General features: G+C 48.8%; 12 protein-coding genes across 12 annotated transcripts; 5 read left to right on the top strand and 7 right to left on the bottom strand.

The window, feature by feature from the left end:
- Positions 1–324: 324 nt before the first annotated feature.
- On the bottom strand, positions 325–1,422 carry N7529_007821 (LLM class flavin-dependent oxidoreductase; the record flags this gene model as incomplete). The annotated part of the gene is made up of 1 exon (XM_057243348.1): positions 325–1,422. The coding sequence occupies one exon, from the start codon at positions 1,420–1,422 to the stop codon at positions 325–327; it is 1,098 nt and encodes a 365-aa protein (XP_057094886.1).
- Positions 1,423–2,010: 588 nt separating this feature from the next.
- On the top strand, positions 2,011–4,150 carry N7529_007820 (Major facilitator superfamily domain general substrate transporter; the record flags this gene model as incomplete). The annotated part of the gene is made up of 10 exons (XM_057243347.1): positions 2,011–2,317; positions 2,369–2,555; positions 2,613–2,785; positions 2,857–3,084; positions 3,145–3,270; positions 3,334–3,449; positions 3,513–3,599; positions 3,653–3,769; positions 3,825–3,909; positions 3,963–4,150. The coding sequence occupies 10 exons, from the start codon at positions 2,011–2,013 to the stop codon at positions 4,148–4,150; spliced, it is 1,614 nt and encodes a 537-aa protein (XP_057094885.1).
- Positions 4,151–4,505: 355 nt separating this feature from the next.
- Positions 4,506–4,868, bottom strand: N7529_007819 (uncharacterized protein; the record flags this gene model as incomplete). The annotated part of the gene is made up of 1 exon (XM_057243346.1): positions 4,506–4,868. One exon carries the CDS (start codon positions 4,866–4,868, stop codon positions 4,506–4,508), a length of 363 nt encoding a protein of 120 aa, XP_057094884.1.
- Positions 4,869–5,513: 645 nt separating this feature from the next.
- On the bottom strand, positions 5,514–6,922 carry N7529_007818 (uncharacterized protein; the record flags this gene model as incomplete). Its single annotated transcript, XM_057243345.1, has 2 exons — positions 5,514–6,807; positions 6,870–6,922. The coding sequence occupies 2 exons, from the start codon at positions 6,920–6,922 to the stop codon at positions 5,514–5,516; spliced, it is 1,347 nt and encodes a 448-aa protein (XP_057094883.1).
- Positions 6,923–7,286: 364 nt separating this feature from the next.
- gcy1 (putative glycerol dehydrogenase Gcy1) lies at positions 7,287–8,234 on the bottom strand (the record flags this gene model as incomplete). The annotated part of the gene is made up of 2 exons (XM_057243344.1): positions 7,287–8,160; positions 8,215–8,234. 2 exons carry the CDS (start codon positions 8,232–8,234, stop codon positions 7,287–7,289), a joined length of 894 nt encoding a protein of 297 aa, XP_057094882.1.
- Positions 8,235–8,838: 604 nt separating this feature from the next.
- N7529_007816 (PSME3-interacting protein) lies at positions 8,839–9,674 on the top strand (the record flags this gene model as incomplete). Its single annotated transcript, XM_057243343.1, has 2 exons — positions 8,839–9,004; positions 9,106–9,674. 2 exons carry the CDS (start codon positions 8,839–8,841, stop codon positions 9,672–9,674), a joined length of 735 nt encoding a protein of 244 aa, XP_057094881.1.
- A 248-nt stretch (positions 9,675–9,922) lies between these two features.
- Positions 9,923–11,754, bottom strand: N7529_007815 (sugar porter family MFS transporter; the record flags this gene model as incomplete). Its single annotated transcript, XM_057243342.1, has 7 exons — positions 9,923–10,580; positions 10,639–10,895; positions 10,943–11,186; positions 11,261–11,452; positions 11,504–11,579; positions 11,629–11,674; positions 11,728–11,754. 7 exons carry the CDS (start codon positions 11,752–11,754, stop codon positions 9,923–9,925), a joined length of 1,500 nt encoding a protein of 499 aa, XP_057094880.1.
- Positions 11,755–12,424: 670 nt separating this feature from the next.
- On the top strand, positions 12,425–14,212 carry N7529_007814 (alpha-N-arabinofuranosidase; the record flags this gene model as incomplete). Its single annotated transcript, XM_057243341.1, has 6 exons — positions 12,425–12,531; positions 12,585–12,779; positions 12,835–12,962; positions 13,015–13,103; positions 13,168–13,267; positions 13,317–14,212. The coding sequence occupies 6 exons, from the start codon at positions 12,425–12,427 to the stop codon at positions 14,210–14,212; spliced, it is 1,515 nt and encodes a 504-aa protein (XP_057094879.1).
- Positions 14,213–14,312: 100 nt separating this feature from the next.
- N7529_007813 (uncharacterized protein) lies at positions 14,313–14,665 on the bottom strand (the record flags this gene model as incomplete). The annotated part of the gene is made up of 3 exons (XM_057243340.1): positions 14,313–14,367; positions 14,432–14,514; positions 14,564–14,665. 3 exons carry the CDS (start codon positions 14,663–14,665, stop codon positions 14,313–14,315), a joined length of 240 nt encoding a protein of 79 aa, XP_057094878.1.
- Positions 14,666–17,601: 2,936 nt separating this feature from the next.
- On the top strand, positions 17,602–19,145 carry cbhC (putative cellobiohydrolase; the record flags this gene model as incomplete). The annotated part of the gene is made up of 6 exons (XM_057243339.1): positions 17,602–17,837; positions 17,899–18,152; positions 18,214–18,351; positions 18,458–18,715; positions 18,801–19,042; positions 19,101–19,145. 6 exons carry the CDS (start codon positions 17,602–17,604, stop codon positions 19,143–19,145), a joined length of 1,173 nt encoding a protein of 390 aa, XP_057094877.1.
- Positions 19,146–19,975: 830 nt separating this feature from the next.
- On the top strand, positions 19,976–21,267 carry N7529_007811 (casein kinase II subunit beta; the record flags this gene model as incomplete). Its single annotated transcript, XM_057243338.1, has 2 exons — positions 19,976–20,701; positions 20,764–21,267. 2 exons carry the CDS (start codon positions 19,976–19,978, stop codon positions 21,265–21,267), a joined length of 1,230 nt encoding a protein of 409 aa, XP_057094876.1.
- A 338-nt stretch (positions 21,268–21,605) lies between these two features.
- On the bottom strand, positions 21,606–22,637 carry N7529_007810 (arylformamidase; the record flags this gene model as incomplete). Its single annotated transcript, XM_057243337.1, has 2 exons — positions 21,606–22,488; positions 22,543–22,637. 2 exons carry the CDS (start codon positions 22,635–22,637, stop codon positions 21,606–21,608), a joined length of 978 nt encoding a protein of 325 aa, XP_057094875.1.
- Between the last annotated feature and the right edge of the window lie 74 nt (positions 22,638–22,711).

Genomic DNA, 22,711 nt, shown 5'->3' with positions numbered 1-22,711 from the left:
TCTTCATCATTATAAATATTTATTGTACCTAGACGGTTCTTCATTTCTCTTCAATTACTCTTCAATGTATTTCATTGTCATTTTTCTACACATCCTTTTTGGGGGCTTTCTCAAAGTCCCTGGAGCTCTGATTCCAGCATATAAAGAAGCTATCTATCCATTATTATCCTCGCATTAACTAAGTATAATCGAACTTACTTTAGCTATAGTAGCTTTGAGGGCATAGAATAAAGATTTATATGTCAATGCAAGTAAATTTATATCGTCCAGTCCAAGTCGTTGGGAATATATGGAAAAAAGTATATACATATAGGGTAATGTCAATCAAGCGGAAGCTCCATTTTCACGCTCCTCCAGGACCTGACGAACCCGAGGAAGCACAAAGCGTCCATAATCAATAGCATCGTGAAGGTTATCATAACCACGAACAGAGATCAAATCCGCACCAAGATCAACATAATCAATCAGAGAGTCAGTGATTGTCTTAGGTGATCCAACCAAAGCAGTCGACGCGCCCCGCGCATTCGTCGCAGTGACAGTAGGATACCAGAGTGCACGATCCTGAATCTCCCCACGAGCCGCAATATCCAGCAGACGCTGTGATCCAATATTCTGAGGCGGCGGCGCATTAGCCGGGACCTTCCCTTGGCCGTTTGCCCGATTAGCAGTCAATGCATCGAGCGTCTGATGAGCTTTCGCCCAAGCCAGCTCATCGGTCTCCGCAAGAATAGGGCGGAAAGTAACCCAGATACGCGGTCTATCGGATTCCGCGCGACCGGCCTTCGCGGCTTCCGCGTAGATGCGATCGATCTGCTCTTTCGTCTCCTTGAGGGGTTCGCCCCAGAGACCGAAAATATCCGCGAGCGATCCTCCAATGCGGTAGGCCTCATCGGAGGAGCCTCCGACGGAAACCGGGATGGTGCCGTTGGTCGGCCGGACGCGGTTGCTGAATTGCTTGAATTGGTAGTACTCGCCCTCCCAGTCGAAGGGCTCACTGGAGTCCCAGGCACGGCGTAGAATCTTGATGTATTCTTCGAGACGCCCGTAGCGCTGGTCCTTTGTTAGGAAGTCTCCTTCCTTGGCTTGCTCTGCGTCGCTGCCGCCGGCGATAAAGTGGACGACAACACGACCGCGGCTTAGCTGGTCGAGCGTTGAGAGGGCCTTGGCAGCTACTGTGGGATATAGAGTGTTTGGGCGAAGAGCGATGATGACTTTGATGTTCTTGGTCACTGATAGAATTGTCGCTCCGATGGTGAACGGGTCAAATGAGGATGAATCATATGGAACCAGTGTGTAGTTGTATCCAAAGTCATCTAGAGAGCGGGCATAGCGCACGAGATACTCGGGATCAATCGCCGCGTTAGGGATTGGCGTGAGCTCAGTGGATGCGTTTGGGAAGGTGACGCTAATGAATTCCGGCATTTTTATTGTTTTCTTTCTCTTTAGCCAAGTTAATTAGCAGGCAAACGTGTATTGATGTATACTGTGTGATATACTGCGTTATATACTTCAATTGTATGGCGAAAGTACAACTTCCATGACGCCAACTAGTGGTGGATTGCGCCTTAGCACGCAAGTCGATAGCCATTGTCAGATCATCGGATGATTTCGTTGGTCTCGGACCATTATCAACTGATTAGTGTAAGCGCTATTCCTGCTCCAATTTAGATTATTAGAAGATTATAAATCCAGACCAGTTACCGCATTTATTGCGCAAGATAGACCTGATGCATCGCAATGAATGGGCCACCAAGATAAAGTGTACCGGGGATCTTCCGACGTTCCAATCCATTTCGAGCATTAGTTTACATATCCTTAAGTCTTGGAAAAGTGTAATAACGGAATATACTGATAGATCGTGAACTGACGCGATCACTGGTCATGTTGAGGACATACCGTACTGTTGCATAAAATAGCCAGAGCATCCATAGCAATGAAGATAGCGTCGATACATACATTTCCGGCTCTATTTCTTGGCGACACTGACCCTGGGTGACTCCAAACCTGAAAATGGGGAACACAAGGGACGATACCCATGTGGCTGTCTCCAGAGCGCACAGCAGAGATGCCGAAAATGGGTCTAGTTCGGACGAAAGTTCTCTCGCCAAACCGTCAAGATCATGGAAAAGCTATGTCTGGGATACGTTCGAACTTCCACCAAAGGAGCGCTGGCTGCTCTTTAAGGTGGATGCTTTCGTTCTAACGTTTGCATCTATTGGCTACTTTTTGAAGAATATTGACCAAACAAATGTTAATAATGCTTTCCTAAGTGGGATGGAGGAAGATCTAGAAATGTATGGCAACCAACTCGTGACAAGTAAGTAACTCGAATTTTGACGATGGACTATCAGCTAACAACAAGTCCCAGGTACATCTATTTGGACAGTGGGATACGTGATCGGACAGATTCCTTGCAATCTGCTATTGACTCGGGTCTCTCCACGATGGGTTATTCCAACCCTCGAGGTCGGATGGGGTCTTGCGACAATCTGTACATCGACCGTGAAAAATTACCACTCGCTCTATGCCTTGCGTTTTCTTGTCGGCTTCTTTGAGTACGTTCTCATTTAACACAAAGTAGTCAGTCACTCAAGTGCTTACCCACCCTATAGATCAGGCTTTTATCCCGGGATTCATTACATGCTTGGATCATGGTACACGCCACGAGAAATTGGCAAGCGAGCCATGGTTTTCTGGCTAGCTGGCTCAGTTGGTTCTCTATTCAGCGGTTTCCTTCAAGCCGCCGCATATACAGGCCTTGATGGCACCCATGGTTTCGCGGGCTGTAAGTACCACATTAGCCATCCTCTTACCGGAACGGAAAGGTGACATGGATAATTCTGACAATCACAACAGGGCGCTGGCTCTTTATTATTGATGGTATTATAACACTGCCGCTCGCAGTCGCAGGGTACGTTTTCTTCCCTAATCTACCCCAAGGAGGCAAGAAGACGTGGTGGACCACCGAGGAAGAGCATTTACTCTCAGTCAAAAGAATGCAAAATATTGGACGCGCTGGAAAGGAAGGATGGACAAAAGCAAAGGCAAAGAGAATTCTTCTCAGCTGGCACACCTACCTGCTTCGTGAGTTATCTTGCTACTCAATTATGAGCCTGTAGATATAGTACTAATATGAGTTTGAAGCTTTGCTTTACGTTGTGTGGAACAACGGAATTCCTCAACCCGGTATGGGATATTGGTTGAAAAGCTTCAACAAGCACCCTGCTCCGGTCCCAGGAACGTCCTATACGGTCGCGCAGATCAACAACTGTATGATCTGACCCTTTCCTTGTTTTTCCTATACACAAGATCATTGGCTAACAAAATTTCAAGTGCCTCTCCCAACTACTGCCATTCTAATTGGTATGGGTTTAGTCTGGGCCTGGTTATCAGATGGTCCCTGCCGTGGTGCCCGCTGGCCATTCATCTACATTGGCGCTGTCACTACCGTAAGTCATGTTCTCGTTTCCGGGAATATTTCAGTGAAAATACTAATTCAACTACTCATATAGCTGACCATTAGTGTCCTCCTGCTCAAGATTCCCCTGTATACGGGCATGAAAGGCCGAATTGCTGTCTACTGGCTCAGCAAAATCGGCGTTAGTAAACCTATATCGTCTCTATTGAAATCCGATTGCTAATACCATTCCAGGAAGGCGCTGGTCCTTTAATTCTCAGCTGGATCAATGAGATCTGCTCCGCCGATACCGAAAAGCGAGCAATGCTAGTGGCAATGGCCAATGACCTTGCATACGTGGTGCAGGCAGTGGTAAGTCCTCCCTTCTACTTTGAAAGCATCAACGAAAGCTAAGTTGTTATCACAGGCGCCGAACTTCGTTTGGAAGACGACAGAATTTCCTCGGGCCGCCAAGGGATACACTTGGTCAATTGTGCTTCAAATCCTACTGAGTAAGGAAGTTACGTCAATTTCCATTCGCGCGTCCACTAACAACCATTTTTAGTTACTACCACTGCTCTCATTCAACTCCTCTTATGGCGTGACAAGAGGAAGGCGAGAACAGACCCGGAATCTCAGGCTGTGGGTCCTATGGATGGAGCGAGTATTGATTCTGAGACGGTAGATACAGAAGTAGACAGTGACGGAAAGCTTGGTGGGCGTTCTAAAGTGAACTATGTCGGTAGTTCCTAGCCTTAGGGAAGATCAGGAACGACACGAAAGCATGGAAGTCTAGCGGCACCTATTAAGTCTTTTCTACTTTGCCTATCTTTCTCCATGGTTGTTTTCAAGGTCTTGTCTCCGTTCCCAGGAGTATTCTTTTTCAGCCAACTGCAATTGGCTTGTAAATATATACCGGAACACTTTTAATGACAGCCGGTTTCATACTTCTTAGGCACTCTATTGGACCTAGCTTTGATCTACCAACTAAAATAATCAAATTCGATACTGTTTAAACACCAACTTAAGTTTCAGTTGTATTCGAACTTTCGTTTCCCTAGATCTATAACCCCCTCACAACTCACACTCACCACTCACCAATCCACAGCTACTCCTTAAGAACCGGAAAAATCCTCTCAAGATTCAAAGTAATAATACCCTCCCTCGTTTCCTCCAGAAGTCGCCTGGCGATCATCTCCGCACCACGATACTGTCCCTCCGTATCATTCAAGGGCACATCGGCGAGCAGAACAGGGATTGAGATTCGAGAATGCATACGCATATGCTGCGCGCTATCTTCGATCGTCACCTTGCGTTTCTGGATCTGTTCAACGACCCACTCCATTATGTCGGCGTGAGTTCCGAAAATGAGGTCTTTGTGGATCTTAACAGTTACCCAGACTGCGACTAGGTCGCCGGGGTCGAGGATTGGGCCGTCGGAGTTGGAGAAAATGCTTCTTATTGCTGGCATTTTGGATGGGGTTGGTTTAATGGGTAGGTTCTTTGTTGGGTGGGAGATGGGATTGAAGTGATCGTGAGAGGACTTGGGATACACAGTTTTATATGTTGCTAGGCTGTGGGGCAATGGATGTACTTGAGGTGGCATATGAAAGGCTTTTATGATGATAATGAAATTTTGGACTTCTTTTGATGTTCGCGGAGCAATAGTATATCATGCAAGGCTTGGAGACAAAAACTACCTTAGACCAAAACCAGTTCTCAGCGATGGGATAAAGATTCATTGAACGGTCAAGCGATTATCACATGTGTTGCCTGGTATCTGCTGAATGATCATTATGATGGCGAAATTGAGTGAATGGACTTCAGGCCAAGGGTGGTATTGGAGTTATTCCTAGCTTTGTAGGCGGCTCCGGGGAGCTACTCGAGCTTACGTGCTAGTAGGGAAAGGAAAAAAATTATTCAAAATAAATTCAATTGACTAGCAAACAAAGAAAGATGTTAAAGAGTGGAGAGGTATAGTGTCGTCATCATGTAGAGCCCCGCCCTAGCCTAGGATATGTCCAAAGCGATGGGAACAAAAATCAATTATGAAAAATGTAAAATCAAGCAGGTTGCAAGAAAAATCCAACAAAAAGAAAAGAAATCAAGCAATGCCTCAGCGCTGAGCGCGATCACACTCAGCCAAGAAATTGTAAATTCCGTCGGAACCATCATAGGCCGACGCGGTCTCCGGCTGACCAGCGCTGGAGACTTCGGGAAAGAAAGGGTTATCACCAAGCTCGCTAATGTTGATGCTCGAATAACTCCGAGGCGATGATTTCCAGGGGTTATCGCCGAACAGCTCACTGTCCTGAAAGCTGATAGCATTGCCCGAATCGCGGCTGAGGCCTGGTGAAGACGGCTCAAGACTTTCAGGAGTCATCATTCCATGCCAGTCAATATCAGAAGCATAGGAATGTTTCTTGGGAGCTTTCTCGAAGTAGTAGTCGGTGTCAGACGAAGGAGAAACACTAGGTGCAAAAGGGAACAAAAGAGCCAAATCGGCACCAGTGCGAATATCAAAGTCTTCATCTTGAACGATTCGACCACGTTGAACTCCAGCTTCGCCACAGAGCTGCTCAACAGTCTCAGCGTCACAGCCTGGGAAATGAACACGGATAGTGGATCGATCATGGAGTTTGATAGGCAAATCGCCGAGTGTTGACAGGCGCTTGAGATCGTTCATCACGGCAGCGAAGTCCTTCAGAGCACGCGCGAAATCTGCGGAGAGCAGATCCATGAGACCCTCGGAGTTAAGAGTGGGAGCAGAACCCTTCTCCAGACCACTGACAGCGCCGAGAGCAGTGATGGTAGGCGAAACCTGGAAGTCGACGAACGAGCCGGGCGCAGTGCGCGGGATAGCGTTCATCTTCCGCTCCGCCTGATCCTGCAGCGAGCTAACAGCCTTGTAGCGCTTCTCTCCGGTGTGGGGATCGATGCCATCAAATCGGACTTTCTGACCCGATAAGAAGAAAGCACGCACGCCCTGCGAAACATTCTGAATGACCTGAGCAGGGGCGGCAGGACCGTGTGAATAGTATCTAGCTCCGCCAAAGCGACCGGCGCCAACAGCGTATCCACCAGCAGTTCGACCCAGAGTACCACCTGTCAGATTGGGGCGAAGGGTCGAAGCAAAGGGAGCACGGCTGCTGAGACGACTGATGCTGGAGACAATTCGAGATGTGTTGCGAACGGGGCCGTCAAGGCCTAGCCCGTTTCGAACAGCGGACGTGAACGCACCTGCAGCACGGGTCGAGAAGTGGCGACTACGGGCTTGACGGATGGCCGCGACACGACTGATTGGCTGGCGATTGATGCGAGCATAGGCTGGTTGGTAGCGGACAGCGGTGTACTGCGTGGTTTCTGGAAATTTGGTACGAATTGCTTTGGAAGCCTTCTCGTAGGCGAACCTGATACTGTGTTAGTCATGGCATTGGAGGCTCAATGAGGGGATAACAAGGATATAACGTACCTTGCTGCTCTCCATATCTTGGGGAGCAGCAGGTGCCCAGTAGGAGGCGCCATGCTGAACGTTTGTGATGGATATCTCGGGTTTCGAGTTTGGGACGGATGTTGAGGGGAAGGGAGATGCCTGATGATGTCGGGGTATACACCCTTATCTCTCCGACTCCGAATCAGGCCTCGATGTGGCTGTGCAGCGCCACTCGCGTGATCTGTTTCTGACGTCGCATGTTTGCATTGTTTGTATTGTTTGCACTTTTGGTTCTGTTTGTTGCATTTGGCATGTTTGTTCCTGACCAATTTATTGACTGTTTGCTACGTTTGCTTACATTTGCCTGCAGGCTTCATGCAACGCGTCTTCTTGTCGTGGAAAATCATTCTTTTGGTATCTTAAGCCTATCTAGTTCATAAAACATCATGGACGTATTTACTCGTCATCACCGAAGAAAACCTTGACGGGCAACCAGGCGTCACCACAGACCTTGAAGCGATCCTTCAGGTTGTCGAGCTGGTTGATCTCATCATCAGTCAAGGACCAGCCGTTGATATCGAAGTTGCCCTCAATGCGAGCCTTGTTGACAGACTTAGGGATGACACTCCAACCCTTGCTGATACCCCAGACGAGGAGAACCTGCTGAGGGGTCTTGCCCTTGTTCTCGGCAATCTTCAGGAGAGTGGGGTCCTTGTAGAGGGGAGAGTCGGTGGAGCCCAGGCAAGAGTAACCAGTGGAGTGGATGCCCTTGGAGGTGTTGTAGGCAACCAGCTTGGGGGAGGGGTTGTTGGGGTGGAGTTCGATCTGGTTGACGGCGGGAACGATCTTGGTGGTAGGGTGGTTGAGGAGCTTCTCCAAGTTCTTGATGCCGAAGTTGGAGACACCAATGTTGCGTACCTTGCCGGTGGCAGGCAACTTCTGCATCTCCTGCCAGGTCTTGATGAAGTCCCAGTCGGGCAGGTGCTTGCTCAAGTCGTTGGGGTCGGTGGAGCTGGGCCAGTGGACCAGGTAGAGGTCTACGTAGTCGGTGCCAAGGTCCTTGAGGGAGGATTCAATTCCCTCGGGCACGCGGGCGTGCCAGGGGTTGTCCAGCTTGGTGGTGAGCCAGATCTCCTCGCGGGGAACACCGGAGTCCTTGATACCAGCGCCAACCTCGGCCTCGTTGCCGTAGGCGAGGGCGGTGTCAATGTGACGGTATCCGGCGAGGAGGGCATCCCTCACGGCCACACGGACCTCATTGGGCTTTGACTGCCATGTGCCCAGACCGATGGCGGGGATCTTGTCGCCGGTGTTGAGGGTGTAAGTCTTCCTATAGAGATACAGTTAATGGTGGACCTGAGTGGCATTGGAGGATGGAACTTACTGGGTGTGTTGGTTGGACATTTTGAAGGATGAATAAATGAATAAATGAATAAATGAATAGAAAAAGTAAGAGGGGTGGAAGGGGAGTATGTTACCTATTATATAGTGGCGGGGGTTGTAACAGGACAACAATAAAGTGGGCAGGTCCAAGAGCAATGATGTATTGGAGTGGGGGGTGGGTGGCTTTGACCACGTATAGTACAGTTCTGGTTTACATTCGGAGTAGTAGTAATTCTTTGTGATTATGAATGAAATGATAACAATTAACCGACTCTACCCACATTGATTCCCTGACTACCAATTGATTAATAAAAATTCCTGGATAATAGTCCACCGGGGTGTTTCACAGCGTCATGCATTAACATAGTGACACGGGCATTTTGGCTAAATGTGACGAGGTCCACCTTACCGCTCCCCAATCAAATGTTCCAATGCCACAACCAATTCATCCATCACCAAATAGAAACTCCCCCATTCCAGAATCTTCCCAATCTTTTTCTTAATTCGTTCTTCGGTCCATTCCATTCCCCCACATTCACCTACGCGCAGAACGGATAATATCGGCATCATTATACCCGAGTCTGGGATCCCGTAACTCTTGCACCATTCTACCCCGATCGGCACGATGTCATCGGGTTTCGTTTCAGCCGGAACTAATGAGCAGCCGATTGAGCGCGATGATGAATGGCTCAAAGTGCAAAAGGAATTAGAGGAGGAGCGGAGGCGGAAAGCTGAGATAGGAAAGCAGGATGAGGGAAAAAGTCTCTTTGAGGTGCTGGAGCGGAATAAAAGTGAGCCTAATTTGGTTACTAGTTACCAGGACCGGAGAATCCACATTCTACCTAACTAGGAAATCTGGCTGACATGTTAGGGTGATTTCCTCCCCCTGTAGTGGCCAAACAAGAAGCCTTTGAAGAGAAATCGCGCCTCAAAAACCAATTCCGTTCCCTCGACGACGATGAAGTCGACTTCCTGGATTCAGTGCTGGAATCTACACGCGCCAAGGAGGCTGCCATAAAGAAAGAAACCGCTGATCAGCTCGAGGCCTTCCGACGACAGCGCGAGCAGGCGGACAAAGGATTGTTGGGAACCTCGACGGAGAAGGTAGATCCGGGAAAGGCTGAGGATGATTGGTCCGCGCCTGTGCGCAAACGACGACGTGATAAGAAGAAGGAGTCATTGATTTCGAAGAGGCGCAAATCTTCCGTCGCGACCAATCCCGGTGGGGAGGATACACAGAAGGGTCCGGACTCGCAAACACAGGCAGAAGACAGCCCCGGCACAAAGCCGCTTGATCAGAAGACGTCCAAACCAAACCAAGCCACAACTGTTCCTCCCAAGCCCACTGATGCTAGACAGTTAGAGTCGGCAACACAGGCCCAACCGAACCCAGCGGCCAAACCCGCGCCAAAGCCTCTTGTTTCGCTTGGTCTGGGAGACTACGCCTCTGACTCGGAATGATCATTTTATCGAAAATACCCATGTTGGAATCCCAACAAGCATGTTAGACCACTCTTTAATCGCATCATTCTCGAGCGACTAGCTACCTGAATAGGCTTGGCTGCGCACAAGGCCAGCTGAATCAATTATCTTTTGCAAATAACAAGCTCCCTTAGCAACAGCAGGTGATTATATTTGAGTCGCCTTACTTCCACTATCTTGCATTGCAATTCAACGCGTACAGACACCTCCCACAGACACCTCCCCGCCTACTCAACATGCATAGCATCATGCTTAACCTCCTGCGCCTCAACCTTCCTCTCCAGATCATGACTCATATACTCTTCCCTGCGGGTGCCCGGCACGATCCAAGGAGCATTAGTGAACATCTGGTTCATCTCCTCAAGCGGCACCTGCTTAGTCTCCGGCAACAACAGCCAAAAGAAGACTGCATTGGTAAAGTTGCAAATAACGAAGACATAATAGTACCGATACCCAATGTTTGTCATGGCAATAGGCGTGACCTGGCCAATCATCGTGTTAAAAGCGAACGAAAGCATAGTTGCGATGGAAACACCCTTGGAACGCGTGCGGGTGTCGAACACCTCCGCCGGAATAATCCACGAGAGAGGTCCGCACGTTGCCGAGAAAGAGAAATTGTATAGCCAGGTCATGATGATGAACCCCCAGTGGGCGCCGGTGTTATTGTTGCCTGGGGGGAACTTGGCGAGCAGGATCGTTGCCACGATGAAGGTTACCATGTTGCCCAGGTTTCCGGAGATCAGGGTCCAGCGACGACCGAAGCGGTCGATGAACATCATGCAGAGGAACTGCGCTACGAGCGCAATGATTGAGTTGATCGCTTGGTACTTGAGGGTGTCTTCGCTGGAGATGCCGATTTGGCCGTAGATATCGACTGAGTAGTATCTATTGGGAATTTGTCAGTCGTTTGATTTTGCACGATTGGAGGGGTAAATACACTTACTGAATTGCCGATACACCAGTCATCTGCACAGAAGCCTGCAGAGCACAGCAGAGGAAGAGCCGACGGAAAGAGGAGCGATTGGTGAATAGCTCGATATACGACTTGGCCTCGTGCTCATGTTCGAATGTGATGGTTTCTTGGATTTGGGCGAATTCTGCCTGCACCCAGGCGTCGTTCTCATTGCCGTGAGCATGCAGCTTCGCCAATGTACGCAGACCCTCCTCGGCGCGGTTGTTATCGATCAACCAACGGGGCGACTGAAAAGATTAGTGTCGCTCTTGGACGCTTTCTCGTCTGAACTCACCTCAGGGAAGAAAGAGATCAAAAGACCCAAGAACACCGCAGGGGCCATCTGAATACCAAGAGGCACCTGCCACTGCGCGTGATTATCGGGAGAAATACCGGTATAAGTGCCGTATCCGATCCAAGTAGCACACAGCGCACCAACTCCCAACATGAACTGTTGCAGGGCTGTGACTCGGCCACGGATACTGGGGTGGCAAATTTCGGCTTGGTACAGGGGGATCATCATTGTGAGGAATCCAACACTGAGGGATGGGATTAGCGTTTGTCCTTTTTTGTTTCTTTTTGTCCCGGCTTGGAGCGAAGACGATTCACGTACCCGAATCCAGCGAGGAATCTGCCACTGTACAAGTAGGCGATGGATTGAGCGCCAGTCTGCAGACCACCACCCAGACAGAAAACCAGACATCCCAAGGAGATGGTCCTGCGTCGACCGACATAATCACCCGTGGGACCAGCGAATCCGGCACCGATGCATGCTCCGGCTGTGAAGAGAGACACTACTAATCCCCTGTGCGATTGTCAGTCGGCTTGCAATCATTCGATTATGGGAAAGACTAACTTCTGGGTATCATCTGGTCCGAATTTTGATGTAAACGATTGACAAATAATGACTTCGGCGATAACACCCAAATCATCTGCTGCAGTTAGCGGAATTCCGTTAGAAACATAGAAAATTAAACATACATCCGTAAAGGAATGATCCAAGAGAGGCAAACACGCCAACCAGGAACTAAAGAACCATCAGCTCACTCCTTCGCAATCACCACAATCTATGACACATACCTGGTACCAAGCAGGCGAGAGACGCATGTTTACTGCGCAAAATTCTCGATGCAAATAAATATGGGGAAAGAGAATCTGGGGAAACTCCACATCTTCTCGGGACGACCCCAGTCTACATATAGCGCAGAGTAGGAGAAAGCGAAAGCTAACCGGCTCATAGTGAATTCAACCGAGCTCACAACCGCTCGCCAACTATCCAATTTCGCCAAAGGCGTCGGGATCATGAGCTTCGGCTATGCGGGGTGTTGGTAGCTTTGAGAGGAAGGAAGAAGTGGCGTCTCCGTCGGCCTGTGATTGACGGAAGATTTCACTGCTCTCGGCGCATGCTCCTAGGGCAAGGTCTGGGTTTGCCGAATCAATCGATCGACCTTGGTTATTGGGCGAGGCCGAGGTTTTTCCATGATTAGCGCGTCTTGGAAGGTCTTGTCTTGGGAATGGTCTAACTGAATTCGAGATCGTGTTCGTAGGGGCCTGGAATTGTCGACCGGGGTTGTCATCGGGTCGTGGCTTTTCCCCGCAGGAGTTTTTCCGCTTACAGGTGAACTGTCGGTTATTTGATTTCTTTGCTCGTTTGCCTTTGGAGGTTAATTTCACGAGTTGACTTCGCTTGTCCTTTTATGAGCAACTTATAACTGCGACCGGGTTTGAAAGCAAAGACACAATTCGTAAATTGTAGACTACTATACGACTATCCGCAATGGCGACCTTTACCAAATTGGAAGATCATGAGACGCCCGTTATTTCCGTTCATGCTGACAGGCGGATCTCAAAGATCAATCCCAATATCTATTCCGGTTTCACTGAGTATGTTCGACTGCCTTGTTGGGTTGGATCTAGAGCTAGACTGACATTCTTAGGCACATGGGCCGATGCATTTACGGAGGAATCTATGAGCCTGGAAGCCCACTTGCCGACGAGAATGGCTTCCGCACAGATGTTTTGGAGGCGTTGAAGGGGCTCAATATCCCTGTCGTTCGGTATCCCGGTGGGAACTTCTGTGCGACCTATCACTGGCTCGATGGTGTTGGTCCTCAAGATCAGAGACCAGCGAGGTATTACCACTTGTTTAACCGTGTTTGGAAGAGTGATATGCTAATCATATGATAGACCTGAGCTGGCCTGGCTAGGGACCGAGACCAATCAGTTCGGCACCGACGAGTTCATGAAGTGGTGTGAGGCTGTGGGAACTGAGCCATATCTTTGCTTCAACTTTGGCACTGGTACCCTGGATGAAGGTATGATTCCGTTAATTGAATTGTCAATATACAAGCTGATGTTATGTCTTAGCTTTGGGTTGGGTTGAGTACTGCAATGGAACCGGAAATACATACTATGCCAATCTGCGCCGAAAGAATGGTCGCGAGGAGCCCTATAATGTATGTGTCGAGGAATTTCCGCCGCCGCCTACTGAACGGAGACAAATACTAACGCAACCAACAGGTCAAGTACTGGGCCCTCGGAAACGAATGCTGGGGTCCCTGGCAAGTCGAACAGATGACCAAGGAAGCATATGCTCACAAGGCCATCCAATGGGCCAAAGGTAACACTACCATTCCCATTACAAAGGCAACATATTAACAACTTCAAAGCCCTGAAACTCCTCGACCCAACCCTGATTCTCATTCTCTGCGGCCAAGACGGCACCGCCTCGTGGGATTACTACACACTGAAGCACTGCCTGGTCCCCGCCCACTCAGCCCTATCAACCAGCAGCGTCCCCTTGATCGACATGCACAGCATCCACCTCTACACATCCTCCTCCAAGCACCTCCCCAACGCAACAGCGCCACTAGCCGCCGAGCGCGCGATCGAGATAACCTCATCTCTGATCGACCTCGCACGCATCGAAAACAACGTCCCACCAAGCCAACTCCGCCCCACAATCTGCTTCGACGAATGGAACGTCTGGGACCCTATCCGCGCTGAAGGCAGCAAAGGCGCAGAGGAAAGCTACACGCTCTCGGATGCACTGGCTGTCGCAGTGTGGCTGAACGTTTTCGTCCGGAAGAGCAAAGACGTCGGCATGGCCTGTATTGCTCAGACGGTGAACGTTATCTCGCCGCTGATGACTACGCCCGAGGGAATCACAAAGCAGACGACTTGGTGGCCGCTTTGGCTTTTCTCGCGCTATATGCGCGGCTGGACGATTGGGAGTCATGTTTCTTCTGGGACTTATGAGGGAGAGACGAGTCCGGTTTGGTTGCGCAGTGCGATGGAGACACCTTGGTTGGATGTTAGCGCCACGCTTGGGGAGGATGGGTTTGTGAACGTTGCTGTGGTTAATATTCATGAAGAAAAAGATTTGGAGGCGAGAGTTGATGGTGCTAGTGGGGAGGTGCAGGTGTTCACTGTTACTGGGGGTGATGTTACTGTGACGAACATGAAGGGTAAGGAGGAGGTTGCTATTGTTGAGTCGACTTGGGGTGGGGAGGGGAAGTATGTTTTCCCTAAGCACTCGCTTACGCTGCTTAGATGGAAGGCTTAGATTACGAGTATAAGAGAGGGCCATAGACTTTCCAGAATAGATATTGAGTTGTTTCATTCGGTCGTATAAATAATTTGTCAAGAGAAGTTTACGGCTAGATTTAACCGTAGTTAACATCGTGAACCGCACCCTCTTCATTGACATGGATATTGAGTCTAAGGTATATGTTAGATAAACTTCTTCACTCTCGCAACACCTTCTGCCTAGGTGGCGACTCACCTGTTGGGGTCGTGATCCATCGACTTCATATCCCCAGGCTTCAAAACACGGTGAGATTCAGGAAGATCTTTCTTTGCGAAGACCTAGAGGATGGTTAGAACTCGAAATGTATTCTTGGTAAGAAGAACATACTGTCTCATTGCTGTTATCACCGATCGTCTTCCCCATCAGCTTGTTAACCCAATCGGGCTTGTCGCCCATGGAGGAGTTGATTCCAGGAATTACAAGAGGCATAATGTTGTATTGTTCGAAATATTTAGAGAGAAGAGATGATTGATTAGATGAGGTCTAATGTTGCAGTGATATACTGGCTCATCGATGACGTCGTTTCTTGATTAGGACTAGCGCCGTAACAAAGCGTCGCCTCAGTGGCTGCGATATGAAAATGATGTCAATGTTGATACTAAAGAGATATCTTTCTATTGGATATATATAACGGATATACATGTTGGCTGTCTCATGACCGAAAAAATCAAGATTTTTAAGATTTCGGGCCCAAATGTGATAGTGCTGATTTCGTAACTTGCTCAACAATCAACAAAAATATCGTAATGTACTTCCACGAAGCGCCCAACAAGGTTTCGCGACGCAGCAAGTTAAACGGTTATCTTTCGAGACGCTGAGGTTGGCTACCTCTTCTGGACCTCTTCAATAAGCTATACTGAACCCCTGTGGCCTGAAAATGTTGTATTGAATTTTGGGATTGAGTTTATAAAGGCAGTCAATGGAAATGAAGCATGAAAATAGTCCTGTCCAGGAATGAAATGTACCTAGCTACTTAAGTATGTATGAGAAAAATCAATCAAATTGCCTGCTACCTAGATTTGGAACTAGGGGCATATCTATGCCCTTCTTTTCAGTGCGTGATTCTACGGACAATCACTTAGAATTTCGAACTTCTTCACAACAATTCAGTCACGAGAAAATCCTTTAAAACTGGATAGAAATATCCAGTGATGTCTGATAATATTTGATGTCGAGAGAGAGTTGCAAACTTGCAAGTCTGCAGTTTGACGCGACGAGCGCTCTCGTGAGATCCGAATTGGGTAAAAGCCAGATGCCCTCGGCAATTGGTAACAACCGAGAATTGTGGCTTATAATTGGTGCCGCAGGATTTACTGTGCATAATTTCTAGGTCGCATGAAGGCATGACAACCTTGGAATTGTCGACAACATGGATGTGGATAAAGGTCTGAGGGATGAGAGATAAATGTATATATATCCTAGTGCGGTTTGGACAACGCTCTTTCTTATAGTTTGGCCCATGCCGGAGTACCAAGGGGCCGTTGCACCAGATAAAGAGTAATTTATCAAGATCCTTGGAAAGCGTTGGAGATGATAAGTCTGAAGAAATTGTAGATTCTCTGTTGTGCTCAGATGGTAGTATATAAATAAAAAAGCATAAGCGTGACAGAATCAATTATATAAATTGGACTGGCATCCCGGAGTTGTCTCTGTTAACCCTGGAAAGCGCCAACGTCCAACAACAATAGACACTTAGTTTCACTTGTCGCGGACCCCACATTTGCCAGTGCTTGTTCTTAATACTACATAACCCATCATCTAAAGTCGCATCTTTGTATAATTCGATCGAATGCGCTGAGTTTACCGGCTCCAAAACGGTGGAACTACATAACCCCTTCAATCCTTCTTGTCATCTCCTCAATTTTAGGAATCACCGCACTCTCTAAGAAATCATATCTCATATAACAGTTAAAGTGTAGAGAGGTTTTTCTTGGAGATATAGGTTCGAATCTTACATTGGACCATCCATGAATCGGCCATGGACACCTGTGACAATATCAAAGCTCATTTCGTACTATCGCTATCATTCACATCTCGTTTTTCAAAGAAACAAAGTGGGTTTCTTTGTTTTCAACGTCCTGTGTTAATAAGACATATGACGGCTGGATTACAGTAGAGTAAGGTAGAAAGCACTTCAAAGGCCTCCCTATCAGGGTGAAATCTCGGATCTAGCAGGCTGTAGGACACCATTTTGATAGAACACAATGTATGTATTGATTCTCGGATATAATACCGAACTATTGATATTCGCTTCTCGAATTATTGCATCACTAAAGTAAGCGAAATATAAAAGAAGTAACATCTCACCCAGTTCCCAATGATGGCGCATAATGCTGTCGGTCGTACTCTAAATTTATACTCAGGCTAAAGAACAGCCTTGATATTCTGAAATGGTGCGGGGTCTGGGGAACGTGAAGAAGGGGCTGCCGAATGAATAACGCTAGTGTTTCTCACTATGATTTGGCGCAAGCACGGCTAAAGCGTTGGGTCAAGTTTTTGACGGATGAAATCGTGTCCTTAATGTGCCATGTATAGTGCTCAGAAACGAAAGATTTCTGTCAGACAAGAAGTCTATATTCTTAGCATTTCATGATGCTTCACTTCATTTCTCATCAACATCCTGAATAAATATGGATCTCCCGCGCCAAGTTTGGGGAAGATCGACCGTGATATCCTCTTTAGGGACGGAGGGATATCCCCGCGTTAATGCAGGGTCTTTGATATTAGCACTTGGAGGAGTGCCCTTGATACTATAGGCAATATGTGCATCTATTGACTCTGCAGGCCAGTCAAGTTTTGCTGGGTTTGTGCTCGAGTTACCCCGGACTAAAGGTAATTAGCCAAATTGGAAATCGCGTGGCACTGTACATATGATGTTTATTGTTACCTCTAATATGCGTCAATTATTCGGTGTTGCAATTGTCAGAACCATGAGCACGAAGCATATGGACTCTGGTATATTGTTCCAGGCAACCAAAGAAACCCAGCGAAGACGCATCAAATCTAGGCCAGGAAACCTCTGGGTGAAGAGAAAAGCTCTGGACGGACCTTGGAAATATTTGGCTAAATTGATCATAGTTGCAGCATGAAAACGTGCTTGGACCATGTCACTTTCTCCTGCCATGGACATAGTATCTTGGCAGAGTACATACGATGAGCTTTGAGGTAGACTGTCCCGGTTTCATATTGAAAAGCTCATAGTCGTGTGACATTGTTTTCGGGATCCGGCTTAGGGCTCCGTGAAGAGGAAAAGACACTCGCCTCTGACTGAGGTATATAAGGAGAGTATCCGCACGACATTCAAACGAACCAGCACTTCAAAACCAAAACTTTATTGAAGCCGACTCGCCAAGAGAAAGCCCGAAATGAGATCGTTTATCCAACTCGCCCCCTTGCTGGTCTCCAGTGTAGCAGGGGCTGCAATTTCGCCCGCAGTTCGGGCAACTGCCGCCACCGCAGCTTCAGTAAACCCATTTTCTGGATATCAGCTGTACGCCAATTCATTCTATGCATCCGAGGTCGCAGCCGCTTTGCCCTCGATGACAGGTACCGCCAAAGCTGCTGCAAGCTCGGTTGCTAGTGTTCCATCCTTTTATTGGCTGTGGGTTGACTTTCCCCCAGACGGTGCCAGTGATGTGAGATAATGCTGATAAAATGAATAGGGACACTGCAGCCAAAGTGCCGACTATGGGCACCTTCCTGGCTGATATCAAGGCCAAGAATGCGGCGGGTGCCAACCCGCCTATTGCTGGTGCCTTTGTTGTGTACGATCTTCCTGATCGTGACTGCGCTGCATTGGCTAGCAATGGAGAATATTCTATTGCCAACGGTGGCGTTGCTAACTACAAGGCGTATATTGACGCTATTCGCAAGGTGTTGGTTCAGTACTCTGATGTCCATACTATCTTGGTGATCGGTGAGTGCGCCGTGTTTCTCCTATGGATGGCATCCAAGCTCTCTACTGACATCCCTTAAAGAGCCTGACAGCTTGGCTAACTTGGTGACCAACATGGGCGTTTCCAAGTGTGCCAATGCACATGACGCATATTTGGAGTGCACTAATTATGCAGTGACTCAACTGAATCTGGCTAATGTGGCCATGTATCTTGACGCTGGTAAGTAATCTCTGATGGGGTTGAATAAAACTTTTTTCCGTCCACTCCCGCTTTAAAACGATAAGCGAATTCAAGGGAGACTTCAACTTACTAATGACTGGTATAGGACATGCGGGATGGCTCGGCTGGCCGGCCAATCTAAGCCCAGCGGCTCAACTATTCGCCAGCGTCTACAACAATGCTGCAAAACCCGCAGCTCTTCGAGGCCTTGCAACAAACGTTGCCAACTATAATGGATGGTCTCTGTCTACATGCCCATCATACACTTCGGGCGACGCGAACTGCGATGAGAAGAGATATATCAACGCGCTTTATCCACTCTTGCAGAGCGCAGGTTGGGATGCGCGCTTCATAACTGACACCGGTATGTGTTCAATGAATGAGAACAAAGAGCACCCCCATATAGGTCCTCTTGAAAGAAACACCACAGACTGATGGATATTGCCCAGGTCGCAATGGAGTCCAGCCCACCCAGCAAAATGCTTGGGGCGATTGGTGTAATGTTAAAGGAACCGGGTTTGGTGTTCGGCCGACAACAAGCACCGGTGATGCCTTGGCTGATGCCTTCGTCTGGGTTAAGCCTGGTGGCGAGAGTGATGGTACTTCGGATAGTAGCTCGGCTCGGTATGATGCTCACTGCGGATATTCGGATGCGCTTCAACCTGCGCCTGAAGCTGGGACATGGTTCCAGGTAAGCCGAAGATAAACTTCTTGAGATTACCGAATGGTTCAAGCTAATGACTCGAAAGGCATACTTCGAGCAACTTGTTCAGAATGCCAATCCCTCGTTTTGAGCGGGACATGTCGAATGAAAATCATCGCTGAGATGGACTTGGATGATGTCTGGCTAGTCAGGCCTAGTAGTTGAATGAGAACAGTATATTTCGAATCATATCTCGGAGCAAACCCCATAGATACATACCTATTTGGATTCTCATGGAGAGATGAGGTTGGTTGACTTGTAGATCATCTGAATCTGCCGGGAAGGCGGTCTGTAAACTCAGCATAGTCCCGACCGCCCACGAATAGCTTCGATAACGAATTGCGGGATTGAGACAATTCCGATTTCATCAAACTTCCACCAACTGCGCCAATCCGTCCACAACATTTGCTCTGCTCTCTGTGAAAGACATCTGTTCTGTGTTGTATGAGATTCATCATCATCAAAGCCACTGCTTTCTGAAAACCCTACCACAGGTTTGGGTGCCCCAGCGCCTAGGGCTCAAATAACCCCACCTGTCTTTCCAATATCCTCTGGTAGAGGCGCGCACACCAAATCCCCATATTTGAACACTGAATAGCAAGGGAAACAATGGAGGACTTCAATAGCGAGACGGACAGTGATTACACAAGCTACTGGCGAGACTGGGTGAGTGAATTTCTGGTTTCTTTTTTTGATAAAAGTTGGGGTGTATCGTGTCAATGGCCACTACACGTTTGGGGGACTTGCCTTCACATGTCGGGTTGATGGCCTGAAAGGAGAGGAAGCGTGTCGTTGTCGTGACTGTTGTTGCCGTGACGATCTCAAAAGACAAGAGACAAGTTAATTCGGTTCTCGACTCTCCCTCGTCGCAACCCAACTTGCACCTCTCAATTAGCCGTCACTTCCCGCTTACTCGACACGATGCCTGCGCCTGTTCGTGCCTTTTACATGCCATTTGTGGCAATCTTGTACCTGCCTGTCTACTTGATAGCGCAGGCCGTCCGTTTTCTTTTCCGCGGCGTGGTTGGGTTGCGGGGAGGCGACATTCATGCTGCTCTCCACGACTTCGCCGTCATGCTCCTGTCTCTGTTTCTCCACGTTGGCCTTGTCTACGCTCTCCGAAACCGGATGATTCAACCAATCGATTGGAATGCGTTCTTCCGGGGTCCCCGCGGCCCTCCTGGTGGCCCTCCTGGCCCTCCTCGCGGCCCCTTCCCCGGGCCAGACCCATATGCTGGCGCCGGTGCTCCTTCTCCTCGCTGTCCTGCCCTTCGGGGTAGAGGCTCCCGACCTACGCGTGGACCTGGCCGTTACTATGCTCACCCCTACTATGCTCAAGCTGGATATGGTTGTGGTATCTCGATTTCACTAGTGCTAATCATGTTTCTTTGCTTTACGCAGTTTGTGTCATCCCGTGGTAACGAATACTTTTGTGAGATCGATGAGGACTATTTGACCGATCGCTTCAACCTTACTGGTCTCAACACCGAGGTTTCATACTATCAGTACGCGCTCGATCTTGTGACCGACGTTTTTGATCTCGACGCCGACGATGATCTCCGTGAGCAAATCGAGAAATCCGCCCGCCATCTGTACGGCCTTGTTCACGCTCGATACATTGTCACCACTCGCGGTCTTGCTAAGATGGTATGTCTGTCTCCGTACTTTCCACGATGGTTGAAGCGTGGTGGATACTGAATATTTTACAGCTTGAGAAGTACAAGAAGAGTGATTTTGGAAAGTGTCCCCGTGTGATGTGCGATGGCCACGCGCTGTTGCCTCTTGGTCAGTCGGACCTGCCAAACATGAGCACCGTCAAACTGTACTGCCCCAAGTGCGAAGATATCTACAACCCCAAGTCATCCCGCCACTCCTCAATTGACGGCGCCTACTTCGGTACCTCATTCCACTCCATCCTGTTCCAGGTCTACCCTGCTCTCAACCCCGAGAAGAGCAGCCGCCGCTACGAGCCCCGCATTTACGGTTTCAAGGTTCACGCTGCTGCCGCGCTCGCCCGCTACCAAGACGGCCAACGCGAGGAACTCAAGTGGCGCCTGGCAGAAGTCGACATTCAGCACCGGTTTATCGAAGATAGCGAGAGCGATGGCGATGCGTTCGAGTACGATGAAGATTATCCCGAGGGCCACCACCCTGCGAAGAACGAGAAGCTCATCGGCGACGCAGCCTCCGCTCGCATGGAGATCGGAAACTAAGCAGTGTCCCTTCACCCAGCCTACATGAGCAAGATAATTTGGCGCAATGAGGAATACGCGGTGTGCTTGTTCTTTTCTTGAAATGTTCTTTTTAACGAATGACGGCGTTATCAGGCTAGCATGGCCCATTTGCAAAGGTTTTCTTTTTTTGACTTCATTTGTACTTAAATTATCCGTCTAGTTCATGCGAAAGCAGGACTCAATGATACGAAATAACGTTCTATCTGATCTTCGCAGTATAGACAGCTAGCTTCCATACAGAAATCAGGTTCACGAACTCGACAATAATGAGTAAATCTATATGTATCTGTTTATGTATTCATCTGCTCGCAAACAAATCAGCGCTGAGGAGCCAGCCCCATCTCCCTCAATTGCTCAAGAGCATAAATGATAGTATACGCCAACTGATCACCTTTCTCCCATGCCTCATCATGAGCACCGCCAATAGGCAAAACACGAACACGCCGATCCCGATGCGATAATTCCTGCACAGGGATCTGCGCCTCGATCTTCTCCCAAGCTCTCAGCGTCTGTTCCATACCATTGATCTGGGTCTCGTCAACCAACTCATCCTCCTTGGAGTGCGCCAAAACGGCTAATCTCCCGGACTTCCAACCCCCCTCGACGCCGCGCGACCCGGCCATCTGCGCAGGCGAAACTCCATCCCAGACCAACTCATCCGGCCCAAATGCGCCCTCGATAAACTCCCGATAAGCCGAAATATCAGAATGTGTATCGCGCAACAGTCTCAGATCATAGATACCGGCCACGCCAATAATGGCAGTGGGCTGCGCCGTCAATGGGGGCGGCAGGGGACCCGGAGACGCTGATACAACTCCGACGCTGATATCTGGATTTTCTGTCGCCCCGGAGAAAGCCTGCTCGCGATGATTCGCGACGGCGCCCATCACCGCTTGGAAGGCTAGTGTTGCGCCGCAACTGTGGCCTACGAGGACGTAATTTCCCCCGAAGCTGTAGGTGTTTTGCAGGAATGCAAGGGCCGCTTCTACATCGCGGATGTGATCGGGGTGCTTCGCATTGCGGTAATCGTTCGGTGGAGTGGATCGGTCTTGGGGCTGGTTTGGGTGTTCGCTGAGACGGTAGGAGATTGATGCGAACCCGGCGATCGGCAGACCGGGTGTTTCGCGGAGGATTGATTCAGTGGCATCGAAGGAAGATGTCGTTACTGTTGGATCTCGCCAGGCTCCGCCGTGGATGAAGCTGTAAATGTTAGTTCTTGCGATGGTTGAGACTTTATCTCAAGGGGTTGTGTACATCACCCAGTAGCCATCTTTGCTGAGATTTGTCACTGAGACAATTTGGAGATTATGGACTCGCCCATAGGCCACTGTCCGAGATTGGTTTGGCATCGTTAAAGGAATGCATATCGTAAGTTGATTTGGGGAAGTGGGACAGTAGTAATGTATATAGATTACAATCAATG

This window comes from Penicillium soppii (genome assembly GCF_028829465.1).
Source record: "Penicillium soppii strain IBT 18220 chromosome Unknown utg000006l, whole genome shotgun sequence".
Taxonomy (NCBI): domain Eukaryota; kingdom Fungi; phylum Ascomycota; class Eurotiomycetes; order Eurotiales; family Aspergillaceae; genus Penicillium; species Penicillium soppii.
The sequence above is the reverse complement of the archived record's forward strand: the minus strand, read 5'-3'. Positions and strand labels throughout refer to the sequence as shown.